The sequence below is a fragment of the Phyllobates terribilis genome, unplaced genomic scaffold (assembly GCF_046119375.1).
Source record: "Phyllobates terribilis strain yellow unplaced genomic scaffold, ASM4611937v1 Scaffold_7__3_contigs__length_470593459, whole genome shotgun sequence".
In the NCBI taxonomy this organism is placed as follows: Eukaryota; Metazoa; Chordata; class Amphibia; order Anura; family Dendrobatidae; genus Phyllobates; species Phyllobates terribilis.
In genome coordinates, this window is record NW_027362767.1 from 79,256,976 (window position 1) to 79,279,309 (window position 22,334).

Below are 22,334 nucleotides of genomic sequence, written 5' to 3' on the forward strand. Positions count from 1 at the left end.
TTTGTCACTTCATATTATTGCTGCACAAAAAAATGCAGCGTCTTACATTTGCAGCAAAGTGGATGGGATTAATAGAAGTCTTACGCCCACTGTGCTTTTTTTTTTTACTTTGCGATAACTGACCTGCGGTGCGTGTTTCAAATACTCAACATGTCAATTTCTCTTGCGTGTACACTGAGTTTTGTGTGCAGATTTTCCCCATAGACTTGCATTAGAGACGGAAAATTAGCAGTTAAACGCGTATGACTATCAATAAAATTTGGTCATAAATGAAATGCAAGGAAGTATCAAAAACAAAGCAGCTTTGGTTAAAACATGACAAAGAAAAAAAAAAAAAAAGCAGCGACAAAAATGCATGTAGAAAAAACAAATGCAATGAAAAAACACAAGTAACCTAATTGACAGAATAAGTGCAGAAAATCAGAAACATCAAAATCTCATAGTGGGAACATAGCCAAAGAGACAAAAAATGCAATTAAAAAATGCAAGTAATTTAGCTATTAGGTGCAGAAAATCTACATCAAAAACTCCCCAAAAACACAATTTGGGGCACGCAGCCTGACAATGCAAATCCACAGCATAAATTGACCAAATGAAATGAATGCCCGATGTCGAATCTGTCCAACAGGTCTATAGGACATGGATTTTTTAGGTAAAATTTCACCCACTTTGCTGTTGCTTTAATTATGTTGTATATTTTTTTCTTTTTACCTGCAAATCCAATGATGGAAAAATCAGCAGTGTATTTTCTACATGGGAATATACCCTCAAGGACTTTAAAAAAAAAAAAGAAAAAAAAAAGGGAGATCCAAGAGTAAAGACAAACAACGGCGATAAATGTAAAAAAAAACAAATTTTTACCATCTGTGCCATGTATAAAATATCCCGACAAAGTCAAATATGGTGATCTGAGATCGGATCTGGGACTGCTGGAGATCCGGATATAACACATCTTAAGGTCGCCTTGTACTTTGCATTAAAAAGCCTTCAAGTCATCATTATGCATTTATCTGCCTTTATCTTATACGTGTGATGCTTTGATCACTGTCAGGGAGAATATTAGCAGCTTGTATGGCTGTAGGAGAGCGCAGGCACGCGCCCAACACCTGCAAACATTACACACAGTGTGAATATTAGGACCAAGCATCAAAATAGCCTTCTGCTCCCACCATCCAGGGTGGACAGATTCCCTTTATGTAATACATTTCTGCAGAATAACCTTTAATACCGGGCTTCAATGCTTTGCAAATGCCAGATAGATAACGTCAATGTATAGAAGTCGTCGTGTCTATAGTGCTAATAACGCAGCAGGTAGAAAACTGCTCAAATCTGCCAAAAACTATCACACGTTATAGGCGTTCAAGGGACGGATACACGGTGCACAGCAAATCTGCTGCACAGTACAGTAACAGCATGGGGGGGGGGTGACAAACTCTGATCATAGTGTGATCAGATTTTCTTGGAGGAGATGGGAAAAAAATTCTCCATTCTGTCAGTCTGTGAAAAATCAGACTCCACTCAGATGTCATCCGAGTGCAGTCTGATGTTTTCCACACTCATTGACTTACATGGCCGAGTACTTGATAAAGACCTGCTGTTGGTTGAAACGTTGAGCATTCTTGTGGCGGAATAAACTTTATTTTTGATTGGACACGGTCTACCTATACATTTAAATGGCCGAGTGCGATCCAATTTGGGAATGCTGCTGACGAAAAACAAATCGGACCCATAGAATAACATGGGTCAGAGTGTGATCCAATGTGTTGTCAGTTCGCACTGGGACCGATAATTTGGCCATGAGCACGAGCCCTTCAGGTGAATAAATCTGAGCTGCAATGGCAGACAAACAAGGTGGACGGGCCTGGCCCGATTTTGGGAAGTAGCCGTGATTTATTAATCAATGACAAATCTTTTAAGGGTGTCGTTTGGCTTCTTTTAAGGCCGTGTACAGGCTTGAAATATTTGTTGCAGATTTCATACCAAACAAACATCAGAATACAGTTCAATGCAAGTGAATAGACAATTACATGGTGAAGGAAAAGCTGTACGTTTTAAAGCCTGCTGGGAATTATTAAGGAGACGTCATGTGCTATTTGTACAGTAGGCACCATCCTTACCAGCGTATCTGATATGTGACTTACAGCTAATGCCAAGAAGGAAATCTTTAGCCACAAGCGATCTTAGTCTTAGGGCTCGATCAGACAAGCGTATACTAAAGGCAGCACTCGGCCCAATGTACATTAATGGGGCTGTCTGGGTGACAGTTTCTTCACACGGACCCAGTGTCCATGTCCGGCCTCGTATTCCAGAGAAACCATTCCAGGCACTGAGCCCGTACAGGGAGTAGTCAGCAATAAATCGGATTGGATTTAATCAAATATAGGTTATAAAGTAGTCTTCCACCAAGAAGGAAAGCGAACGTTTCAAATGATTGATCAGCACCTATAAATATGGAATCTGCCCGTACTGTGCAATAACCGGATAATTAGGATTGCCCAGGGATTTCTGGCTTTTCCTCACTGAAAATAGAATATCCCAATCTAGATTCTATGGGCGAGTTTACATTAGTCGACCTGCAACCATTAATGGCTGCCAATCAGCTACATCTATAATATACCTACCTTGTAATGTCTTCAAATCCTGTTCCGTCCAGATCCCAGAATTCCAAGCAGCAGAAGTTCGTCGACCGCCATATTGGGACACCCAAGTGATGGGTGTCTCAATATGGAAACCGCTGGTGGTACCAGCCTCTAGTGCGGCACCACCAGCGGAACGCCGCCGCTGGGATCAGCAGAATGATTCACTGACTGCCGCCATCTTTGTACAGGAGGAGAGCATGTGCAGTTTTCATGTGACCGCCGCTATCTGCCTGCACAAAGATGGCGGCGGACTGATTTACTGCGCGGGGAGATAGCTCAAACGAGAGAACACATGAGGGAAGAAGACAGCAGAGGGGTGGAGAGAGAGCAGACAAGGGGGAGAGCACATGGGGTACACAGGTCAAAGAAGAGATCACATGAGAGGAGAAGACAGCAGATGGGGGAGAGAGACAGAGCACAGGGGGAGAGAGACAGAGCACAGGGGGGAGACAGCTCAAACGGGACAGCACATGAGGGGAGAACACAGCACAGGAAGGAGAGAGACTGCAGACAAGGGGGAGAGCACATGGGGTAGACAGGTCAAAGAAGAGAGCACAGGTGGGAGAAGTCAGCACATGGGGGAGAGAGAGATGGATAGGTGGGTGAACACATGGGGGGGGGGTTCTCAATGCTGCAAAGCCTGTCCCCATCGTGACATTACCGCCCTCCTGATGCGATAGCATCGGGCCTCCATCTAGTGCAAGCATATTGATGGTAGTTTAACTGCCTATTCAGACAGAACAATCGGTATGGTAATAGATCATTCTGTGTGCATAGAATATCATTGTTACCGGCAGCATATGTCATGTGCAGATGAGAATCAGGATTTTTATGCAAGCTTAAAAGTCATTACATTTGCCCAACAACTGTTTTGCTTGCTTGTCATGTGATGGGCCGCCTGTTTACACATCTAGAAACACTCGTTCACGATCATCAGCCAAAAAACAAGACTTTAATACCAACATGCAAAGTCTATTTGTCTGCAAGCCGCAGTAAAAACTACTGCATTACCGCAACCTCAATGTTTGCCAAAAGAAAGTGGATTTTTTTGCTGTGGTCAATGAATCATCTGTAACCAGGCAAGTGTATTTTGGGAATGCCTTATCTACAGGATAGGGGATAACTTGATGATTCACTGGGGGTCTGAGTACTGGGACCCCCAGTGACTCGGAGAAGGGGCCTCTACAGCACCATCAAAAATGGAGTGGAGGTGTGCATGCAGGTTCTCCTCTCAGTTAATTGTCTATGGGACTACCTGAGAAATCAGCGTACAGACCCCAGGTATTTCATACATTCCCATATACTATGAATATAGATGAGGCGCACCTCCGCTCCATTCAGGACGCAGGATGGGGGAAGGATGCGGTGCATTAGCCAGTGCACTAAACTCTGGATGGACACTGGATAATACAATGGGTGGTGCGCAGCCAGATCACATAATATAGCAATTGGGATTTTGAAAATGCACAAGACTGATTGGCTGTAGCAGCCTTAATGCTATCTCCAAATGCCCGTTATCTTGTACATTCTCAAGCAGTAGCTCACATCAGTTTTCCCAGAAAAAAAAATATATATATATATATTTTATTTATTTATTTTTTTTCAGGGAAAACTGATGTGAGCTACTGCTTGAGAATGTACAAGATAACGGGCATTTGGAGATAGCATTAAGGCTGCTACAGCCAATCAGTCTTGTACATTTACACATACACACACTTTTCCAACTTCAAATCTACTTTCCTTGTATAAGAGTAAACTATTTTCCACTTTCAAATCCACTTTCCCCTTTCTCTTAGTTTGTTGCTGATTTTTTTTGGAAGCCATATACTGGTGATGCACAGGTCCTGTATAGTTTATATACACACAGTGCAGCAGGAGGAGTGTGCTTTATGGCAGCTGTAATGAACGGGGAGTCAACTGTCAGAAAAAAGTCAGGAGACTATTACGGATTCCTGGAAGAGATGGCATACAGCGCCCTTCCCTCAGGGACCAGGGATTGATGAGGGAGATTCCGCTTATTACAATCCTCCCGTTATCTAAGCAGAGGTACAACAGAGTTGACAATCAAGAAAACATATCTGCTTTAGTACTGATTATCTCTTTAGATTCCTCTCCGCTGACTGTGTCACAGTCTGTACGGCGCAGCTGACGAGAGCTGCAGCTAACTGTGAAAATAGGAATAGCTCAGACTGATTTATTCCCTTTATATATTATATAAAAACAATAAAAAAACAGATTGAAATAATCTGACATTCTCTGCGGATACGACAATATTTAAAGGGAATGTATGTCAGTAGTTGGGCCATTCAGCTTCTATTCAGTGCATTTGAAATGTCATTAGATTATATGAAATTACATTTTATCAGGTAGTTTTATGTATGTGATCAATAGAGAGACAAGAATCCAGCAAATCAAAACTAATAATTGTCCCAATATACCTTGGTGCACTTCCATCATTTAGGGTTAGGGTAGTGTGATGCACCGCACACAACCCACCTGTTCGAGGTAGCACGAGAGCTCGGGGTCAAGTGCTTTGGCAGTTTTTTAGCTCAATTATGTAAGATCTGAGTTCTGCAGAGTTATATACCCATACTCTCCTACCCATGACCAGCGTGGCTACCACTAGCCACAGTTTCATTGGCGAGAGGAAGGCGGCTAAAGTGCCGTAGGTCAACATCAAAAAGAAGATGGAGTAGATTTGCCATGCCAGCAGGAGGAACATGAAGAAGTGTATTGGGATGCAGACCATCTTCTTACTGTGCTTCAGATGGGAGAGGAAACTGAATCCCCTACACCGCAGCAGCAAACACCAGCAGAGGTACAATGTCATGGGAATATTAAAGAACAGCATCTGCAAAAAATTATTAATATATTACAATACACTTATCTATAAATATATAATTTTCTATAAATAATGGCAACATTGGGCGATCGTCTCCAAGAACAGCTAATTAGTGATGAGCGAGTGTATTCACTACTCGAACGCACATCGGGGTGCTTGGGTACACAGAGTCCACGCCCTGCATGTTTCGCAACTGTTAAACAACCAATAAACAGGCGGGGATTTCCTGCCATATACAGGCAATCCCTGCATGTTTTATTGGCTGTCTAACAGCTGCGAAACATGTGGGGAAGAGACTCCAGGATGTCACTCAAGCACCCATGATACTCGATGCATACCTGAGCACCCTGAAGCGCTATTGAGTACCAAGCACTCATCACTACAGCTAATATGCATTTGATTCCTCCTGTGAACTCCCTCCTCTTATATTAAGGGAATCCGTCAGAAGATTCATCCTGTCTGGACTATGGAAAGCATGAGGCACAGGCCGGCTCCCTAACCTCGTTGCAAACAGCTATGTTTTAAGAAGTGGCCTCTGAGTGGCTCCCATCCGATTTTTCCCAGGACAGCTTAAATTAAGGCCTCTCCCTATTTACATACCCATTATTTGAGGCAACCTGGCAGGGAAGACAGAGAAAGCCTCGGAGCATTCACTACTCTGTGCTTTTCATATTACTGTATTTTTCGGACTAGAAGACGCACTTTTTTCCTCCAAAATTTTGGAGGAAAGTCGAGGGGTGCGTCTTATAGTCCGAATACTAGCCATAGTATATACTATATACTGTGGGTGGTGGGGGTTGTGGGGGAGGGGGAGCAGCAGCAGGGGATGAGCGGGGCACAGAAGGCAGCAGCCGCCTGAGCCAGCCTAGGCTGTGCCCGCTGCTAAAGAAAATGAATATTCACTTCTCCCCACGCCCATGGGTGTGGAGAGCAATGAATATTAATTTCTGTAGTGCCGGCGTCCCTGCCCTCTGCTAGGCAGGGACGCTGTTCCCCTCACCGCTCTGCTCCGTGCCCGGCGTCCCTCTCCCGCTCTGCTGGCAGCGCGCGCTCCTTCCCGGCCACTGTGCTTAGGGCGCGCGCCCTCCCTCCCTCTTAAAGGGGCCGCGCGCGCCGTCCTAAGGAGTCCCCGGCCAATGGCCGGAGGACTTTACCATATATAAGGCACCTCCTCCAAAATGGAGGTGCCCGAGCAATGTTGTTGCACCGTTCTACTCTGCTTCAGCCCTCAGGTCCCGTTGCCAGTTACCTGCCAGATTCCTGCCAGCTTGCTGTCCTAATCCTGCCTGATTTCCTGTTACCTGCCTGCCTGCCTGAGGTCCGACGGTCTGCCTTACAACTCCGGTCAGTCTGTCTAAGGACCAACTTGCCCGCTCACCTGGGAGCGCACATCCGCTACCTGCCTGCTTGCCTGCCCGGAGGCTCCGCTGTCACGTGCTGTGACCACCTGCTATTCCAGACTCTTGCCCGCTCACCTGGGAGCGCTTCTCCGCTACCTGCCTGCTTGCCTGCCCGGGGGTTCCGCTGTCACGTGCTGGGACCACCAGCTATTCCAGAGACTCTTGCCCGCTCACCTGGGAGCGCTTCTCCGCTACCTGCCTGCTTGCCTACCTGGAGGCTCCGCCGTCACGTGCTGTGACCACCTGCTATTCCAGAGACTCTCGCTTGCTCACCTGGGAGCACACATCCTCCATCTGCCTTGCTAGCCTACCTGGAGGTTCAGCCATCACAGGTCGTACCTACCCTTTACCTGGAGACTGCCCCGGTCACTTGCCGTGACCTCCAGCCCATTCTTCCAGAGACTGCCCCGGTCACTTGCCGTGACCTCCAGCCCGTTCTTCCAGAGACTGCCCTGATCACTTGCCGTGACCTCCTGCCCGTACACCCAGAGACTGTCCCGGTCACCTGCTGTGACTGCCTGCCTGGTCGCCACCCGCTCCCTTACAAGGACCGCTCCCTTGTATAGTAGCCCAGAGGTTCCGCCTCCCAGACCCGTTACAGTTTGCTCGGGCCATGGAACCCGGTGGCACCCAAGCTCCCTCGCTCTCGGACCTGTGTCATGAACTGTCCCGTCAAAGGTCCCAACAGGAGTCCATCCTGGGTCACCTGCGGAATGTCAATACTCGCCTGGACACTGACTGTTCCACCAACAACCTCCGCCAGTGCCATGTCTCGCAATCCGGCAGCTCCGCTGTCCACTAACACCATGATATCCTACCCCGGACCTCGGCTTTCTGCACCTCCTCGCTTCGGAGGCGACTCAGCCCAGGCTCGGGGCTTCATAAATCAGTGCACCCTGCACTTTGAACTATTGTCCCACCAGTTTAACTCCGACCGAGCCAAAATTGCATTCATCATGTCCCATCTCACCGGGGAGGCCCTGGCCTGGCTAAATCCTCTATGGGAGAGAGGAGACCCCCTGGTGTCCAACTTGCCTGCTTTTCTCACGGCTTTCCGGAAAGTCTTCGACGAACCCGGACGGAAGACCTCATCCGCATCATCGTTGCTACGCCTCCGTCAGGAAAGTCTCACCGTCGGCCAATATGCCATACGGTTCCATACCCTTGCCTCGGAGCTGGCCTGGGATAACGACGCTCTGGTTTCCGTCTTCTGGGAGGGTCTGTCCGGCCGTATTAAAGATGAACTTGCCGGTCGGGACATTCCTACCACTCTCGATGACTTAATAACTCTTGCCACCCGGATTGACCTACGGTTCCAGGAGCGTGCCAGAGAGGTCACCCGTGAGAGGAGGTTACCACGTCTAGCTCCTACTTTTCAGAAACCCGTCACTCCTTCTGTCTCTAACCAGGTACACCCTCCTGAGCCTATGCAGGTCGACCAGACCAAGATGGTCAAGACCCGTCAGGACTTACGCCGTGCCGAGGGGACCCGCTTCTACTGTGGCAGTAAGGAGCACCGGATCCGTGCCTGCCCGGAGAGGTCGGAAAACGCCTGTGTCTAGGTTCGCTTAGAGAGGTCCACCTAGACAAGAATAAATCCTCTCCATCCCTGCTGTTGTCAGTTTCAATCGTCTACGGGGAGAACCGTTATTTCGAACTAGCCCAACTGGACTCTGGAGCAGCCGGGAATCTTATTTCACAGTCCCTGGTAGAGAAATACCGCATCCCCACCAAACCTCTGGCTGTACCCTTGTCTGTTGCTGCCGTGGATGGGGGGCTCTTACCACGCCCCATCCAACTCATCACCGAATCCATTACTCTGCAGGTGGGAATGCTGCATTCTGAAAGTATCTCCTTCCATGTTCTGCCTGGACTCTCTCACGCCCTCTTGCTAGGCCTACCTTGGCTCCAGAAACATGCACCCGTTCTTGACTGGCAGACCGGAGAAGTCCTTCGCTGGGGACAGGACTGCCATAAGACCTGTCTGGTTCCCGTTCATCCCGTCCGTCCTTCTCCTTCCCCAGCTAATCTACCTGGACTTCCGATTCCTTATTGGTCTTATGCTGATGTCTTTAATAAAAAGGAGGCAGAGACACTACCCCCTCATAGACCATACGACTGCCCTATCGACCTGTTACCTGGTACTTCTCCTCCCCGTGGGCGTATTTATCCATTATCCGCTGCTGAGACCCGGTCGATGTCCGAATATATTGAGGAGAATCTGGCCAGGGGATTCATCCGGAAATCTACCTCCCCGGCGGGAGCAGGCTTCTTTTTCGTCAAAAAGAAGGACGGCTCTCTCCGTCCCTGTATAGACTATAGAGGCCTTAACCAGATCACGGTGAAGAATAAGTACCCCCTTCCGCTCATTCCGGAGTTATTTGATCGTCTGAGGGGGGCTAGAATCTTCACCAAACTGGACCTCCGTGGGGCGTACAACCTGGTTCGTATCCGTCAGGGGGATGAATGGAAGACGGCATTCAACACCCGGGACGGCCACTATGAATATCTGGTAATGCCCTTTGGCCTCTGTAACGCTCCTGCCGTCTTTCAAGAGTTGGTCAATTACATCTTCCGGGACCTTCTCTACTCCTGCGTAGTGGTGTACCTGGACGACATCTTGGTCTTCTCTCCGGATCTCCAGACTCACCGGAGGGATGTTCGTCAGGTCCTGCTCAGGCTCAGGCAGAACCATCTCTACGCTAAATATGAGAAGTGCCTCTTTGAGCAGACCTCGCTTCCGTTTCTGGGCTACATTATCTCTCAGACCGGCCTACAAATGGATCCTGAGAAACTGTCTGCCATCGAGAAATGGCCCCGACCAGAGGGGTTGAAGGCTATTCAACGGTTCCTGGGCTTCGCCAACTATTACCGCCTCTTCATCCCGCACTTCTCTTCCCGGACTGCCCCAATTTCCGCGCTCACCCGTAAGGGTACTAATCCCAAAGAGTGGCCGCCCGAAGCAGAGGAGGCCTTTCTTTCCCTAAAACAGGCCTTCTCTTCCGCCCCGGTGCTGCATCGCCCGGACGGCAACAAGCAGTTCTTCCTGGAAGTTGACGCCTCCTCCTCTGGAGCCGGAGCGGTACTTACTCAAAAATCATCTTCCGGGAGAATGGTAACTTGTGGCTTCTTCTCCAAACTCTTCTCCTCTTCTGAGCGCAACTATTCCATAGGAGACCGAGAGTTATTGGCCATCAAGCTGGCGTTGGAGGAGTGGCGTTACCTACTCGAGGGGGCTCTTCATCCGGTAATAATTTACACTGACCACAGGAACTTGGCTTACCTCCAGCATGTCCAGAGACTTAACCCGCACCAAGCCCGGTGGTCCTTGTTTTTTGCTCGCTTTGATTTTGTTCTTCATTTTCGCCCGGCTGACAAAAACGTCAAAGCAGACGCCTTGTCCCGATCCTTTCTGGTGTCCGATCTCGAGGAAGAACCTAAACATATCATCGATCCCGCCAGAGTAATGCAGGTGGCTCCCGTGAGTCTAAATCGTCTCCCTCCCGGTAAGACGTTTGTTTCAGTACCTGATCGGGAGAAGATCCTACACTGGGGCCATTCGTCTAAACTAGCTGGCCACGCCGGTCAGAAAAAGACCCTCCAGCTTATTGCCCGGCACTATTGGTGGCCTACCCTGCACAAGGACATAATAGACTTTGTTTCTGCCTGTGTGTCCTGCGCCCGCAACAAAGTCCCGAGACATCTGCCAGCCGGACGCCTCCTTCCGCTTCCTGTACCTGCTGCCCCCTGGCAGCATATAGCAATGGACTTTATAACTGATCTCCCCGTCTCTGCCGGTTGTACGGTCATTTGGGTGGTCGCTGACCGCTTTTCCAAGATGGCTCACTTTATTCCCCTGCCAGGCCTTCCGTCTGCACCCGAGCTGGCTAAAGACTTTATCCGCCACATCTTCCGTCTTCATGGCCTGCCCCTCCACATCGTGTCGGATCGTGGGGTACAGTTCACCTCACGTTTCTGGAGAGCCACTTGTAAACTACCAGACGTCACCCTGGACTTCTCTTCCGCTTACCACCCACAGTCCAATGGTCAAGTGGAGCGGATCAATCAGAACCTGACCAGTTACCTCCGGCACTTCGTTAATGCCCACCATTCTGACTGGGTGGATCTCCTACCATGGGCCGAGTTCTCTTATAATAATCACGAGAGCGAATCCTCCTCCAAATCCCCGTTTTTTGTAGTCTTTGGTCAGCATCCTCGGATTCCTTTTCCTGTCTCCACCTCTGTGGACAACCCGGCTGCGGAATCTCTCGTTAGCAAATTTTCCTCCATATGGGAGAGTACCCGGTCCGCACTCCTTCTGTCATCCGAGCGTATGAAAAGACACGCTGACAAAAAACGCCTGGATCCTCCACAATTTCGTCCAGGAGATAAAGTCTGGCTCTCATCTAAATATGTTCGACTCAAGATACCTTCTTACAAGTTAGGGCCTCGGTTCATCGGTCCTCTGGAGGTCATCAGTCAGATCAACCCGGTGGCCTATAAATTGAAACTCCCGGCCAACTTACGGATCCCTAACTCCTTCCATGTATCTCTCCTCAAACCCGTGGTGCTTAACTCTTTTTCCAAGTCTACAGGTACGCCTCCTGCTCCGGTTTCTGCTGAGGACGAGTTTGAGGTAGAGAACATTCTTGCCACCAAAAGGGTAAGAGGAAAGACCTTTTTTCTGGTAGATTGGAAGGGGTTTGGTCCTGAGGAGAGAACGTGGGAGCCCCGGGAGAACATCCATGCCCCTCTCATCCTAGCTAAATTTCTATCTGGCCTAAAAAAGGGGGGGCCTAAAGGGGGGGTACTGTAGTGCCGGCGTCCCTGCCCTCTGGTAGGCAGGGACGCTGTTCCCCTCACCGCTCTGCTCCGTGCCCGGCGTCCCTCTCCCGCTCTGCTGGCAGCGCGCGCTCCTTCCCGGCCACTGTGCTTAGGGCGCGCGCGCGCGCCCTCCCTCCCTCTTAAAGGGTCCGCGCGCGCCGTCCTAAGGAGTCCCCGGCCAATGGCCGGAGGACTTTACCATATATAAGGCACCTCCTCCAAAATGGAGGTGCCCGAGCAATGTTGTTGCACCGTTCTACTCTGCTTCAGCCCTCAGGTCCCGTTGCCAGTTACCTGCCAGATTCCTGCCAGCTTGCTGTCCTAATCCTGCCTGATTTCCTGTTACCTGCCTGCCTGCCTGAGGTCCGACGGTCTGCCTTACAACTCCGGTCAGTCTGTCTAAGGACCAACTTGCCCGCTCACCTGGGAGCGCACATCCGCTACCTGCCTGCTTGCCTGCCCGGAGGCTCCGCTGTCACGTGCTGTGACCACCAGCTATTCCAGACTCTTGCCCGCTCACCTGGGAGCGCTTCTCCGCTACCTGCCTGCTTGCCTGCCCGGAGGCTCCGCTGTCACGTGCTGTGACCACCAGCTATTCCAGACTCTTGCCCGCTCACCTGGGAGCGCTTCTCCGCTACCTGCCTGCTTGCCTGCCCGGGGGTTCCGCTGTCACGTGCTGGGACCACCAGCTATTCCAGAGACTCTTGCCCGCTCACCTGGGAGCGCTTCTCCGCTACCTGCCTGCTTGCCTACCTGGAGGCTCCGCCGTCACGTGCTGTGACCACCTGCTATTCCAGAGACTCTCGCTTGCTCACCTGGGAGCACACATCCTCCATCTGCCTTGCTAGCCTACCTGGAGGTTCAGCCATCACAGATCGTACCTACCCTTTACCTGGAGACTGCCCCGGTCACTTGCCGTGACCTCCAGCCCGTTCTTCCAGAGACTGCCCCGGTCACTTGCCGTGACCTGCAGACCGTTCTTCCAGAGACTGCCCTGAACACTTGCCGTGACCTCCTGCCCGTACACCAAGAGACTGTCCAGGTCACCTGCTGTGACTGCCTGCCTGGTCGCCACCCGCTCCCTTACAAGGACCGCTCCCTTGTATAGTAGCCCAGAGGTTCCGCCTCCCAGACCCGTTACAATTTCCTTAATAGCGCACACTGTAGCCGCAGCGCGGCTCCTGCTGCGGCTGACGGCCAGTGTGCCTGCTATTAAAGTCCATGAATATTCACTACAACCCACTCCCATAGGAGTGGGTTGTAGTGAATATTCGTTGTTTTTTTTTTTTAATAGCGGGCACACTGACCGCTGAGCACAGCAGGAGCCGAACTGCAGCTACAGTGTGCGCGCTATTAAGGAGAGTGAATGGTCACTGCTCCCCACGCACACAGTCCTGGCGCGGGGAGCAGTCACTATTCCGGCACAGCACTTCATTGTGTGAACGACTCACACGGTGAGAGTGTCGGCAGCAGAGCGGGACCAAGCGCTGGAGGAGAGAGGAGGGGAGTTTAACTGTTTATTTTTGTGTGCGCAGTGTGATGTTGATCAGGGGGGCCATGCATAACCAGGATTGGGATCAGGAGGGGCATGCATTACCAGGATTGGGATCAGGGGGACCATGAATTACCAGGATTGGGATCAAGGGGTGCCATGCATACCAAGATGGGGATGAGGGAAGCTATGCATACCAGGATGGGGATGAGGGGAGGTATGCATACCAGGATGGGGGCCACGTATAACAGGAAGGAGGGGGACATATATACCAGGATGGGGGATATTAACAGAATTGAGGGACTTTACCCCTATTCCAGTGTCAGCAGCAGACCCCCTCCCCCTTAACAGTGCATCATGACCACATTTTTTGCTTAATTTTTTTCTATTTTCCTCCTCTAAAACCTAGGTGCGTCTCATAGTCCGAAAAATACGGTATGTTTTCTCCAATATACTGAAGAATTTGCGAAAAAAAAAACATAGTTGATAACGAGGGAGCCAGATGCATTTATTGCTTCCCCATTACTTGGGCAGCATAAGGGTATGTGCACACGATGCAGAAATGCTCAGGATTTTTTCCTGAGCATTTCTGCATCTCCCTGGCAGGAAAAAAACGCATGCGGATTGTACATGCGGTTTCCTGCCAGGGACATGCGGAAATGAAGCGGTCTTCACTTTCATTTCCGCATGCGGGTTGACAAGCGCTTCCCAAGCGATTTTAGCATCACTTGGAAAGTGCTTGTCAACTTCACACTATATAAATCCATGCAGCCGGCATGGATTTATACAGTGTGTGAATGTCAAAAAATAAAAAATAAATATATACTTTACCCTCTGATGGCCCCCAATGTCTTGCTTCGCTCGGTCCCGGCTGCCGGCAGTGAAGACTGAAGGACCTGCTGACGTCAGCGTCACGTGACCCGTCACATGACTCGGACGTCAGCGAAGGTCCTTCTTCATTCAACCGCGAAGTGCGGGGAACCAAGCAGGAGCGCTGCGCCTGCCGTCAGAAGGCGAGTATATATATATTTTTTATTTTATTCTTTTTTTTTTAATGGTACCTGGGTCTGGATGAGAGTCCTCTCATCTACACCCAGGTACCATCTGCACATTAGACCGCATGAAAAGCGCATCAACATATACAGTGATGCGGATTCCATGCGGTCTAATGCAAGTCAATGGCGGCAAAAAAGCAGCGTTTCCGCAAAATTAATTGACATGCTGCGGATTTTTGAGCGCAGCGTTTACGCTGCGGAAAAATCCGCATCATGGGCACAGCACATGCGGATTTCAATTGGGGAACATTGCTGCCCTTCTACCATGCGTTTTTCATGCGTTTCCACGGCGTTTTTGCAGTTGCGTAAACGCCGCGGAAACGCATGAAAAACGCATCGTGTGAACTCAGCCTAACTCTCTTGACAAGTTCCCACTTAGTAACTCATGATCAGGCACTTAGGAAATCAGATATTTTGGGGTCCCCACCTGGCACTTCAATAATTACAATTATGTGCAAAATAATAGCAGTCTAACATCACTAATGTGTTTAATTATTATTTTTGGCAGAAAAGATCATACAACTTGGGAAAAAAACCTCATGACTAGGTGTAGGTGAGTAATGAGCAACCAACAAATTCAAAAATCATGACATGCACGCTGCTAATTGGGTGTAATTGACCTTTTAATGAAGGGGGTGTTATAATTAATAGCAGTGCGGAGTTCAATTAGTGAGATCATTCATTATGTGAAGAAACCGGTGTCAATCATGGCCCTTAATTAAAGAAGGAGGGCAGCAAATGTTGTAGCTGCTGGTTTTAGCCTTTGCTCAGTGAGTAAAATGGATCGTTCCAGACATTCTACCGAAGGAGAAAGAACTTGATTGGAAAGTTGAAAACATATAAAACAAGTGTAGAAAATAATTGGCTGCTCAGCTAAAAAGATTCCCTATGCTTTAAAATGGCAAACAAAACTCAAAGCATAGGGTAGGAAAAAGAAATACTACTGACCACATAGATCATAAAATAGCAAGAATGGCAAAGAAAACTCCAATGATCAGCTCCAGAGAGATCAAAGACTATCTTCAGTTTCCTGTGAGTCCTGCAACCATCAGAAGACGCCTATGTGAAGCCAAACTATTTGCAATATACCATCGTAAAAGTATCATGGCTGAAAAAAAACATTTGTTGAAAGGCTATTCGGGGATTGGGCGTTAAGCGAGTATACTTTTTTTTTTTTTTAAATAAATTATTAAAACAGTGTGTAATTTTATTTCAATAAAAGACTGTATTCTAGCTGTGTCTTTATTGAAAAAGCATCAAAAACCTTTACTACGGGGTTAGTAATGGGGGCGTCTTATAGACGCCTCCCCATTACTAACCTGGGCTTCATGTCAGCCGCCAATACAAAGCTGACGTGAACTCCAACCTTATTACCCCACTCGCCACAGCTACACGGTAGTGGGAAGAGTTAAGGCTAAGCGCCAGTTTTGGCGGATGCGCCATTTCTGGGACTGCTGAGAGCTGATATTATTAGTCGTGGAAGGAGCTTGTATCCATGGCCCCTTCCCTGGCTATTAATATCAGCCCGCAGCAGTCTGTTTAGCCTTTTCTGATTAGATTTTATAGGGCGACCCTACGTCAATTTTTTTCTGAGGTCACCCTGTAATCTAGCCAGTAAAGGCTAAGCAAACAGCTGTGGGCTGTTATTAATAGCAAGGGAACTGGCTAATGGCCCCTTTCCCGGCTACTAATATCAGCTGCCAGAGATTGGCTTTCCCTCTACTGGTTATAAAAATGACGCGGGAGCCCAAGTCATTTTTTTAATTTTAGGCTATGTGCCCACAATCCAGATGTAGCAGTGCTAAATACGCATGTGTTCACTGAACCATGCGGATTTACTGCATTCAATACATTCTAGTGGTCAAATTTCTGCTGCTGAGACTAGCGACTCTGCAAGAGAATTTGACATGCTGTGGTCCTGAAAGACACGGTGCATGTCAGTGTCCGTGGGTGATACGCAGCCTCAGATGCACGCATAGTGGACATAGGATTTCTAGAAATACCATACACTATGCTGTAACACCTGGCCGCTGCGGGTTTGACGCTGCACAAACACGCAGCTACAAACATACTACGGCTCCTGATTATGGTCACGTACCCAAACTCACCTGCAGCACGTCTATTTCTGCAGATTTTGACAGATTTAAATATATGCGGTGAATCCGCATGTATTGACAACAAATGGGCGTCATTAGAACACAGTGTTTTGGACGCAGCGAAAATACGCTGTGTCCAAATCACTGATGGTTGATCATGGTGACGTAGTGGCTAAAAAAAAACAGCTGTGAGCTGTTAATAGCCAGGGAACATCTTTGACTAAAGCTGTGTGCCCACTAAGCGTTTAAGCGTTTCTGCAGCGGAAACGCTTAAAAACCGCTTGGTAGAAGGTCTGCCATGTTCTCCAATGATAATCCGCATGTGCTATGCACATGCAGCGGAAATTTCCGCTGCGGATTATCATTGCGGAAAAATCCGCAGCACTACCAATTATTTTGCGGAATCGCGGCGTTTCTGCCGCCATTGACTTGCAATGAATCGCATGATATCCGCATCACTACATGTGCACATGCGGATATTAAGCGATTCAATGTGCAGATGGTACCGGGTCTGGAGAAGAGGAGACTCTCATCCAGACCCGGGTACCATAGTACCTGTAAAAAAAAAAAAAAGAAGAAAATAGAAAATATACATTATACTTACCTTCTGATGGCCCGCGGTCTTCATAGCGATCCGTTCTGTGTCCTCGGCAGCTCACGGTGGTCTAAAAGGACCTGAAATGACATCATTTAGTCATGCGACGGGTCACATGACCGCTGACGTCAGCAGTCACCTGACCCGTCACATGACTAAATTATGTCATGGAAGGTCCTTTCAGACCACCGCGAGACACTGGGGAGACCAGGAGCATCGAATAAGAACACCGGGGGCCATCAGAAGCTAAGTATATATTTATTTTTTACCATTCTTTTACGGTCACACTATATAAATCCATGCCGGTTGCATGGATTTATATAGTGTGACCAAGTTGTCAAGCGATGCTAAAATCACTAGGAAAGCGCTTGACAACCCGCATGCAAAAAACGCTTCACTTCCGCTTGTCCCTGGCAGGAAAAACGTATGTAAAATCCGCATGAGTTTTTCTGCCAGGGAGATGCAGAAATGCTCAGGAAAAATCCGGAGCATTTCTGCATCGTGGGCACATAGCCTAATGGCACCTTCCTAGGCTAAAAATTAGCAGCTTTCAGCTGCCCCAGAAATGACTTGAGTGGGAATGCTAATGAGATTGGGTTTATTGGATTAGCTGACACCTAGCCCTTTTATTTAGTGATGTCAAGGTGTCAGACCCTTTCATTACTAAACCCAATTAAAGTAAAGAGTTAAAACACACACACACACACACACACACACACTAAAAACACTTTATTTGAAATACAACAGACACATTCTTTAATCATTTAAATTAACCAATATACTCACCCTAGGTCTGATGGTAATTCAATGGTTAAAGCAATGTCCCACATTTCTTTTTTTCAAATATCTTTATTTAGCTCCAAAAAGCATTCATTGATGTAGAAAAACACAAAAAAGGCATCAAAAAACGCATTTTTTCTGCAGCATTTTTCCTGCTAAGAGAAGCAGAAACCTTAAGGAATTTTCTGCATTCAAATTCTGAACGTGCGCACATAGCCAAAATTTTTCATTTTGTCAAAGAACACATTGACTGGCCTAAAGAGAAGTGGCGCAACGTTCTATGGACAGATGAGAGCAAGATTGTTCTTATTGGGTCTAAATGCTGCGGACAGTTTGTGAGACGACCCATAGACACTGAATTCAAGCCACAGTACACTGTGAAGACAGTAAAACATGGAGGTGCAAGCATAATGGGTTGGGGGATGTTTCTCAAACTATGGAGTTGGGCTCATTTATCACACACCAGGCACAATGGATCAGACTTAATATATCAATATATTGGAAGAGGTGATGTTGCCTTATGCTGAAGAAGTGCCCTAGAAATGGGTGTTTCTGCAGGACAATGACCCCAAACACACCAGAAAGTGGGCAACACCCTGGTTCCAGATCTACAAGATTGAGGTTATGAAGTGTCCGCCCAATCAGATAGAGAATTAGGGAGCGACATCAAGAATGCTGTTATTGATACAAGACCTAAGAATGTAGAGCAGTCAGCCGGGGCTGGAATATCTGTCCGCAGGTGTCAGGTATAACCTTTATTTCTGATAACGGCTTTATAACTCATTATTAATTCAGTGATCAACACAAAAGCGAAGTTTGGAAACAAATTTCAGTTTATACTGTAAATGCACACACCGCTATTTTTTGAGCAGCCAATTATTCATTTTTCTTCATTTTGTTCAGGTTTTCACTTGGAATTGAATGTGCCTTTGTATATATTTTAATAAATGCTATTATGAGGATTGTGGTTTTGTCCGGTTTTTTTTCAACACACGGCTATTATTTTGCACATAACTGTATGTATATGTCCTGCTAAGGCGTAGAGTATAAATTGCCTTTATACTTTAGAGACCAAGGGTGCAAGTTTCATTGTCTCAGCAAAAATAAAAAAAAAAATTGATGCTCCACTAGTCCCTATGGGGAGCCCTTAGACTTCAGCCTAGTCAGTCTCATAAATAATACAGGCCTGATTCCCATGAAGTAGCCACTTGATATAATAGAGGTTCTCCTACTACAGAGCATATCATCATGCGAACAATCTCTATCCTCAAGTCTGTTCAGTGCATATATATGCTTATGTGAATGACAAGTCACTTATTCACTAACCTGTGTTATTCCGACCACATAAGTCAGGCTGCCCTCTAAGAAATGCCCCCCAACGAACACCCCGAATGCGAAGCAGGCTCCCACGTGGCCATCGATTATTTCTCCAATAAACCAGGGACCTGGAAGTTGATCATATAGCTTTATTGTCAAACATCACACGCTTTTGCTTTAACACGGCAACGCAAGCAAGACACATTATTGGGAGATGAAGGGTCACGTTTCAAATGTAGGTCACAATATTGAGGTGGTTTTCCACTTTTGGAAAAACCTCTACCTCAGGGTAGTTTATTAAAAAAAAAGAAAAAAAAAAAAAAAAGGACTTCGTAAATCGCCCTTTCCAGATTCTGCACCGAGTTTCCACCGCTACTCCCGGCGTCTGATATGGTCTGCAGCGCTGACATCATGTTGACAGCGCTGCAGCTAATCAGTAAGTGCAGCAGCTCTGCAATAGTAGAAGGCACAAACCGTTTAGCCCTGATTGGCTGCTGTGCAGTATTTGTGGCGTCAGCGCTTCATCCAAAACACGGAGACCGGAACAGCGTTACAGCGCCAATGCCGGAGGAGATGAGGTTTAGTACCACCTGGCTTTGTTATTTTGGGTTCCTCTAAGGGTGCTTTCACACTACGTTCTTCACAAATTTCAGTGGCTCAGTCGGAGCTTAGGTCCGAACCCCCTGCAAAATGGGATTTGGGCTGAGTGATTGATTATTCTAGTGCTGACGGAGTCACCGTGCGCTGTCGTGCATAATTTTTGGGCGTATACGCCTACTGGAGACAGACACCCAGATGCAATGTCCACCTCCAGTATATGCCCGAAAAAGAGGCCCGACAGAGCGCACGGTGACTCAGTCAGCACCATTATTCAATGGCTCTGTTAGTGCATACACGCAAATCCCGTTTTGCAGGGGATTCCAATGTAAGCCCTGACGGGACCACTGAACGTGGTGAAGAACGCAGTGTGAGAGGGCCATAAGGGGGTAGTGGTTTCTAATGAACAAGTAGACATTATGTATATCTGGTCACCTTAGATCATGGTTGCCTCCATTAGGCAAGGAAACCAAATTGATAGTTCAAAAGGTTTTTTTCCCCCATGTAGAACAATGTGAAAAGCTGCACAAAACGATCATACAGAATGAAGTGCTACTTATGGATGATGGATTCCACTTACCAACTGCGGTGTAGAGATTGAGCAGTAACATGGCATAGAAGAAAGTATTGTTTTTGCTGAGTACGTGCATGGAGAAAGATGCCAGGGTGAAATATCCGGGAGGACCTAGAGAGAAAGACATGAAAGATAAAACACTTACAGTGCTCTCTTGCATCTAAGTGGATTATCACATCTGACAATGCAAAATGACACTTCTGATAATATTTCCATAGCTGCAGATAACTGCTGTAGAGACGGGACGGCTTTTACCAGCTAACAGCAGGATATCTAATAGATGAAGTCAAACAGTCTTGCTTGTATGGCACCAATGACTGTTTAAAACAACACAACTAAAAAAGGGAAAAACGTAATAAAGCTAAATCTTTTCCATACACCCACATAGTAAATGCACATGTTGCTGCTCTTTAATAATTTGGTATTCCTTTTTATTTCCCATAGGATAAGAGAATTTGCATCTGGATACCATGAAAAACAGGCTGTGCTAAAATACAGCTGCAATAATGAAAGCCAGCTATTACTGATATTGGTAGTAATTTACTAATATTGTTGATGAACGGATATGATCCTTAGTAACAGGCAAAGACCTACGAATAATTAAGTTTTAAAGTGGACCTGTTGTCCAGTTTTTGCTTTTATTTTATTTTCACTGCTCCCACGAGTGTGCAGGTTTTCTTTTTTTACTAAATCCGTCATACGGTACCACAGATATGGGCCTTTTTATTTGGTGTTAACTTTTATGCTTTGTCAAGTGGATGTGGTTCACAAGTTAATGCAGAGCTGCCTAAAGACGTGACCCCGAGGCTCCTGTGAGCCAGGCCCCCCCCCCCCCACACCTCCCCAGGATCCTGTGAGCCACGGACACCCCCCGATTCTGTGAGCCACGGACACCCCCCACCGGATACTCAGAGCCACGCCCCCAGGATCCTCAGAGCCACGCCCCCAGGATCCTCAGAGCCACGCCCCCATAGCTAATGACCATAAAAGATAGCATTACCTAAAAAGGCCCATATATTTGTACCTATGTGGAGGATTTAAGAAAACAAAACAGAAAACTGCATAGTCAGGGTCGCAGCGGAGATAAAAATGAGAGCAAAAACTCCCACTTTTGGCCTGCTGACCGGACCTCTTTAAATGGTATACAGAAAGTCACTGCAAGGGGTCATGCAGCAGGAGAACATGGACACTGGGAGCATTTACAAGACCTCTACCAGATGGAAGTACTGAGATTTGCTGTAATGATCTTTGTACTTACCCCTAAGAACGGTTCGTCTTCTGACCCGGTAGATAATTAGTAAAATTAACTGACTCAGCACAGTCAGAATAAACAGCACCTGTGACTGAGGAAGAAATAAAAACCATCTGGATTATTACTCAGAATTTTTTAAATTAAATTTTTTGGAAAATATATGGCCAAAATGAATTTTCCAAAATGTATGCAAGATAATAGTGCTAATTTTTCAGGTAAAATATGATGGAGCATGAAGAGAAGCTGAACGCGTCTAGTCGGCACATGACCGCAAATATGCAAATCCCACCGCCAATACCCCTTTAAAATCTAATTGATGGGATACTTCAGAAGACCTATTCCTACAAGGTTGCCAAGTCATAAGGATTAAAGGGAATCTGTCAGCAGGTTTTTGCTATCCTATCTGAAAGCAGCATGATATAGGGGCAGAGACCATGATTCCATGTATCCCTTACTGGAATGCTTGTTGCAGTTTTTATAAAATCACAGTTTTTCTGCTGCAGATCTAGCAGTTCTCTGAATGCTAAGTCCCGTATAACCCAGCCCACACCAATGATTGGCAGCTGTGTACACTGCGCATAGGCAGAAAGCTGCCAATCAGTGTGTGTGTGTGTGTGTGTGTGTGTGTGTGTGGGGGGGGGGGGGGTGTATACCGAGCTCATGAATGTGGAAGACTACCTGGCAGCAGGTTTAGGAGTCCTCTAGTGATAAAATTCCTGTTTTATTCAGTAGGAAATTATCAAAACTACAGCAAGCAGCCCAGTAAGTGACACATCGCTGGAATCAGGATCTCTGCTCCTACATGTCATAATAGGGGACAAAAACCTGGTGACAGATTCTCTTTAAGAAGAAGCGCACTTGTATTAACCTT

At 47.3% G+C, this 22,334-nt stretch overlaps 1 protein-coding gene across 2 annotated transcripts in view; it reads right to left on the minus strand.

Moving 5' to 3' along the window:
• Positions 1-4,302: 4,302 nt before the first annotated feature.
• The window catches only part of TMEM62 (transmembrane protein 62), a 43,744-nt gene continuing 25,712 nt past the window's right edge, over positions 4,303-22,334 (minus strand). For both annotated transcript variants that reach the window (XM_073638852.1, XM_073638851.1), the window contains exons 11-14: positions 21,470-21,554; positions 20,218-20,322; positions 19,050-19,168; positions 4,303-5,490 (exon numbers count right to left, since the gene is read on the minus strand). In XM_073638852.1, coding sequence (XP_073494953.1) covers positions 5,164-5,490; positions 19,050-19,168; positions 20,218-20,322; positions 21,470-21,554 — 636 coding nt within the window. In that variant the 3' untranslated portion in view covers positions 4,303-5,163. The remainder of the gene's footprint in view (positions 5,491-19,049; positions 19,169-20,217; positions 20,323-21,469; positions 21,555-22,334) is intronic.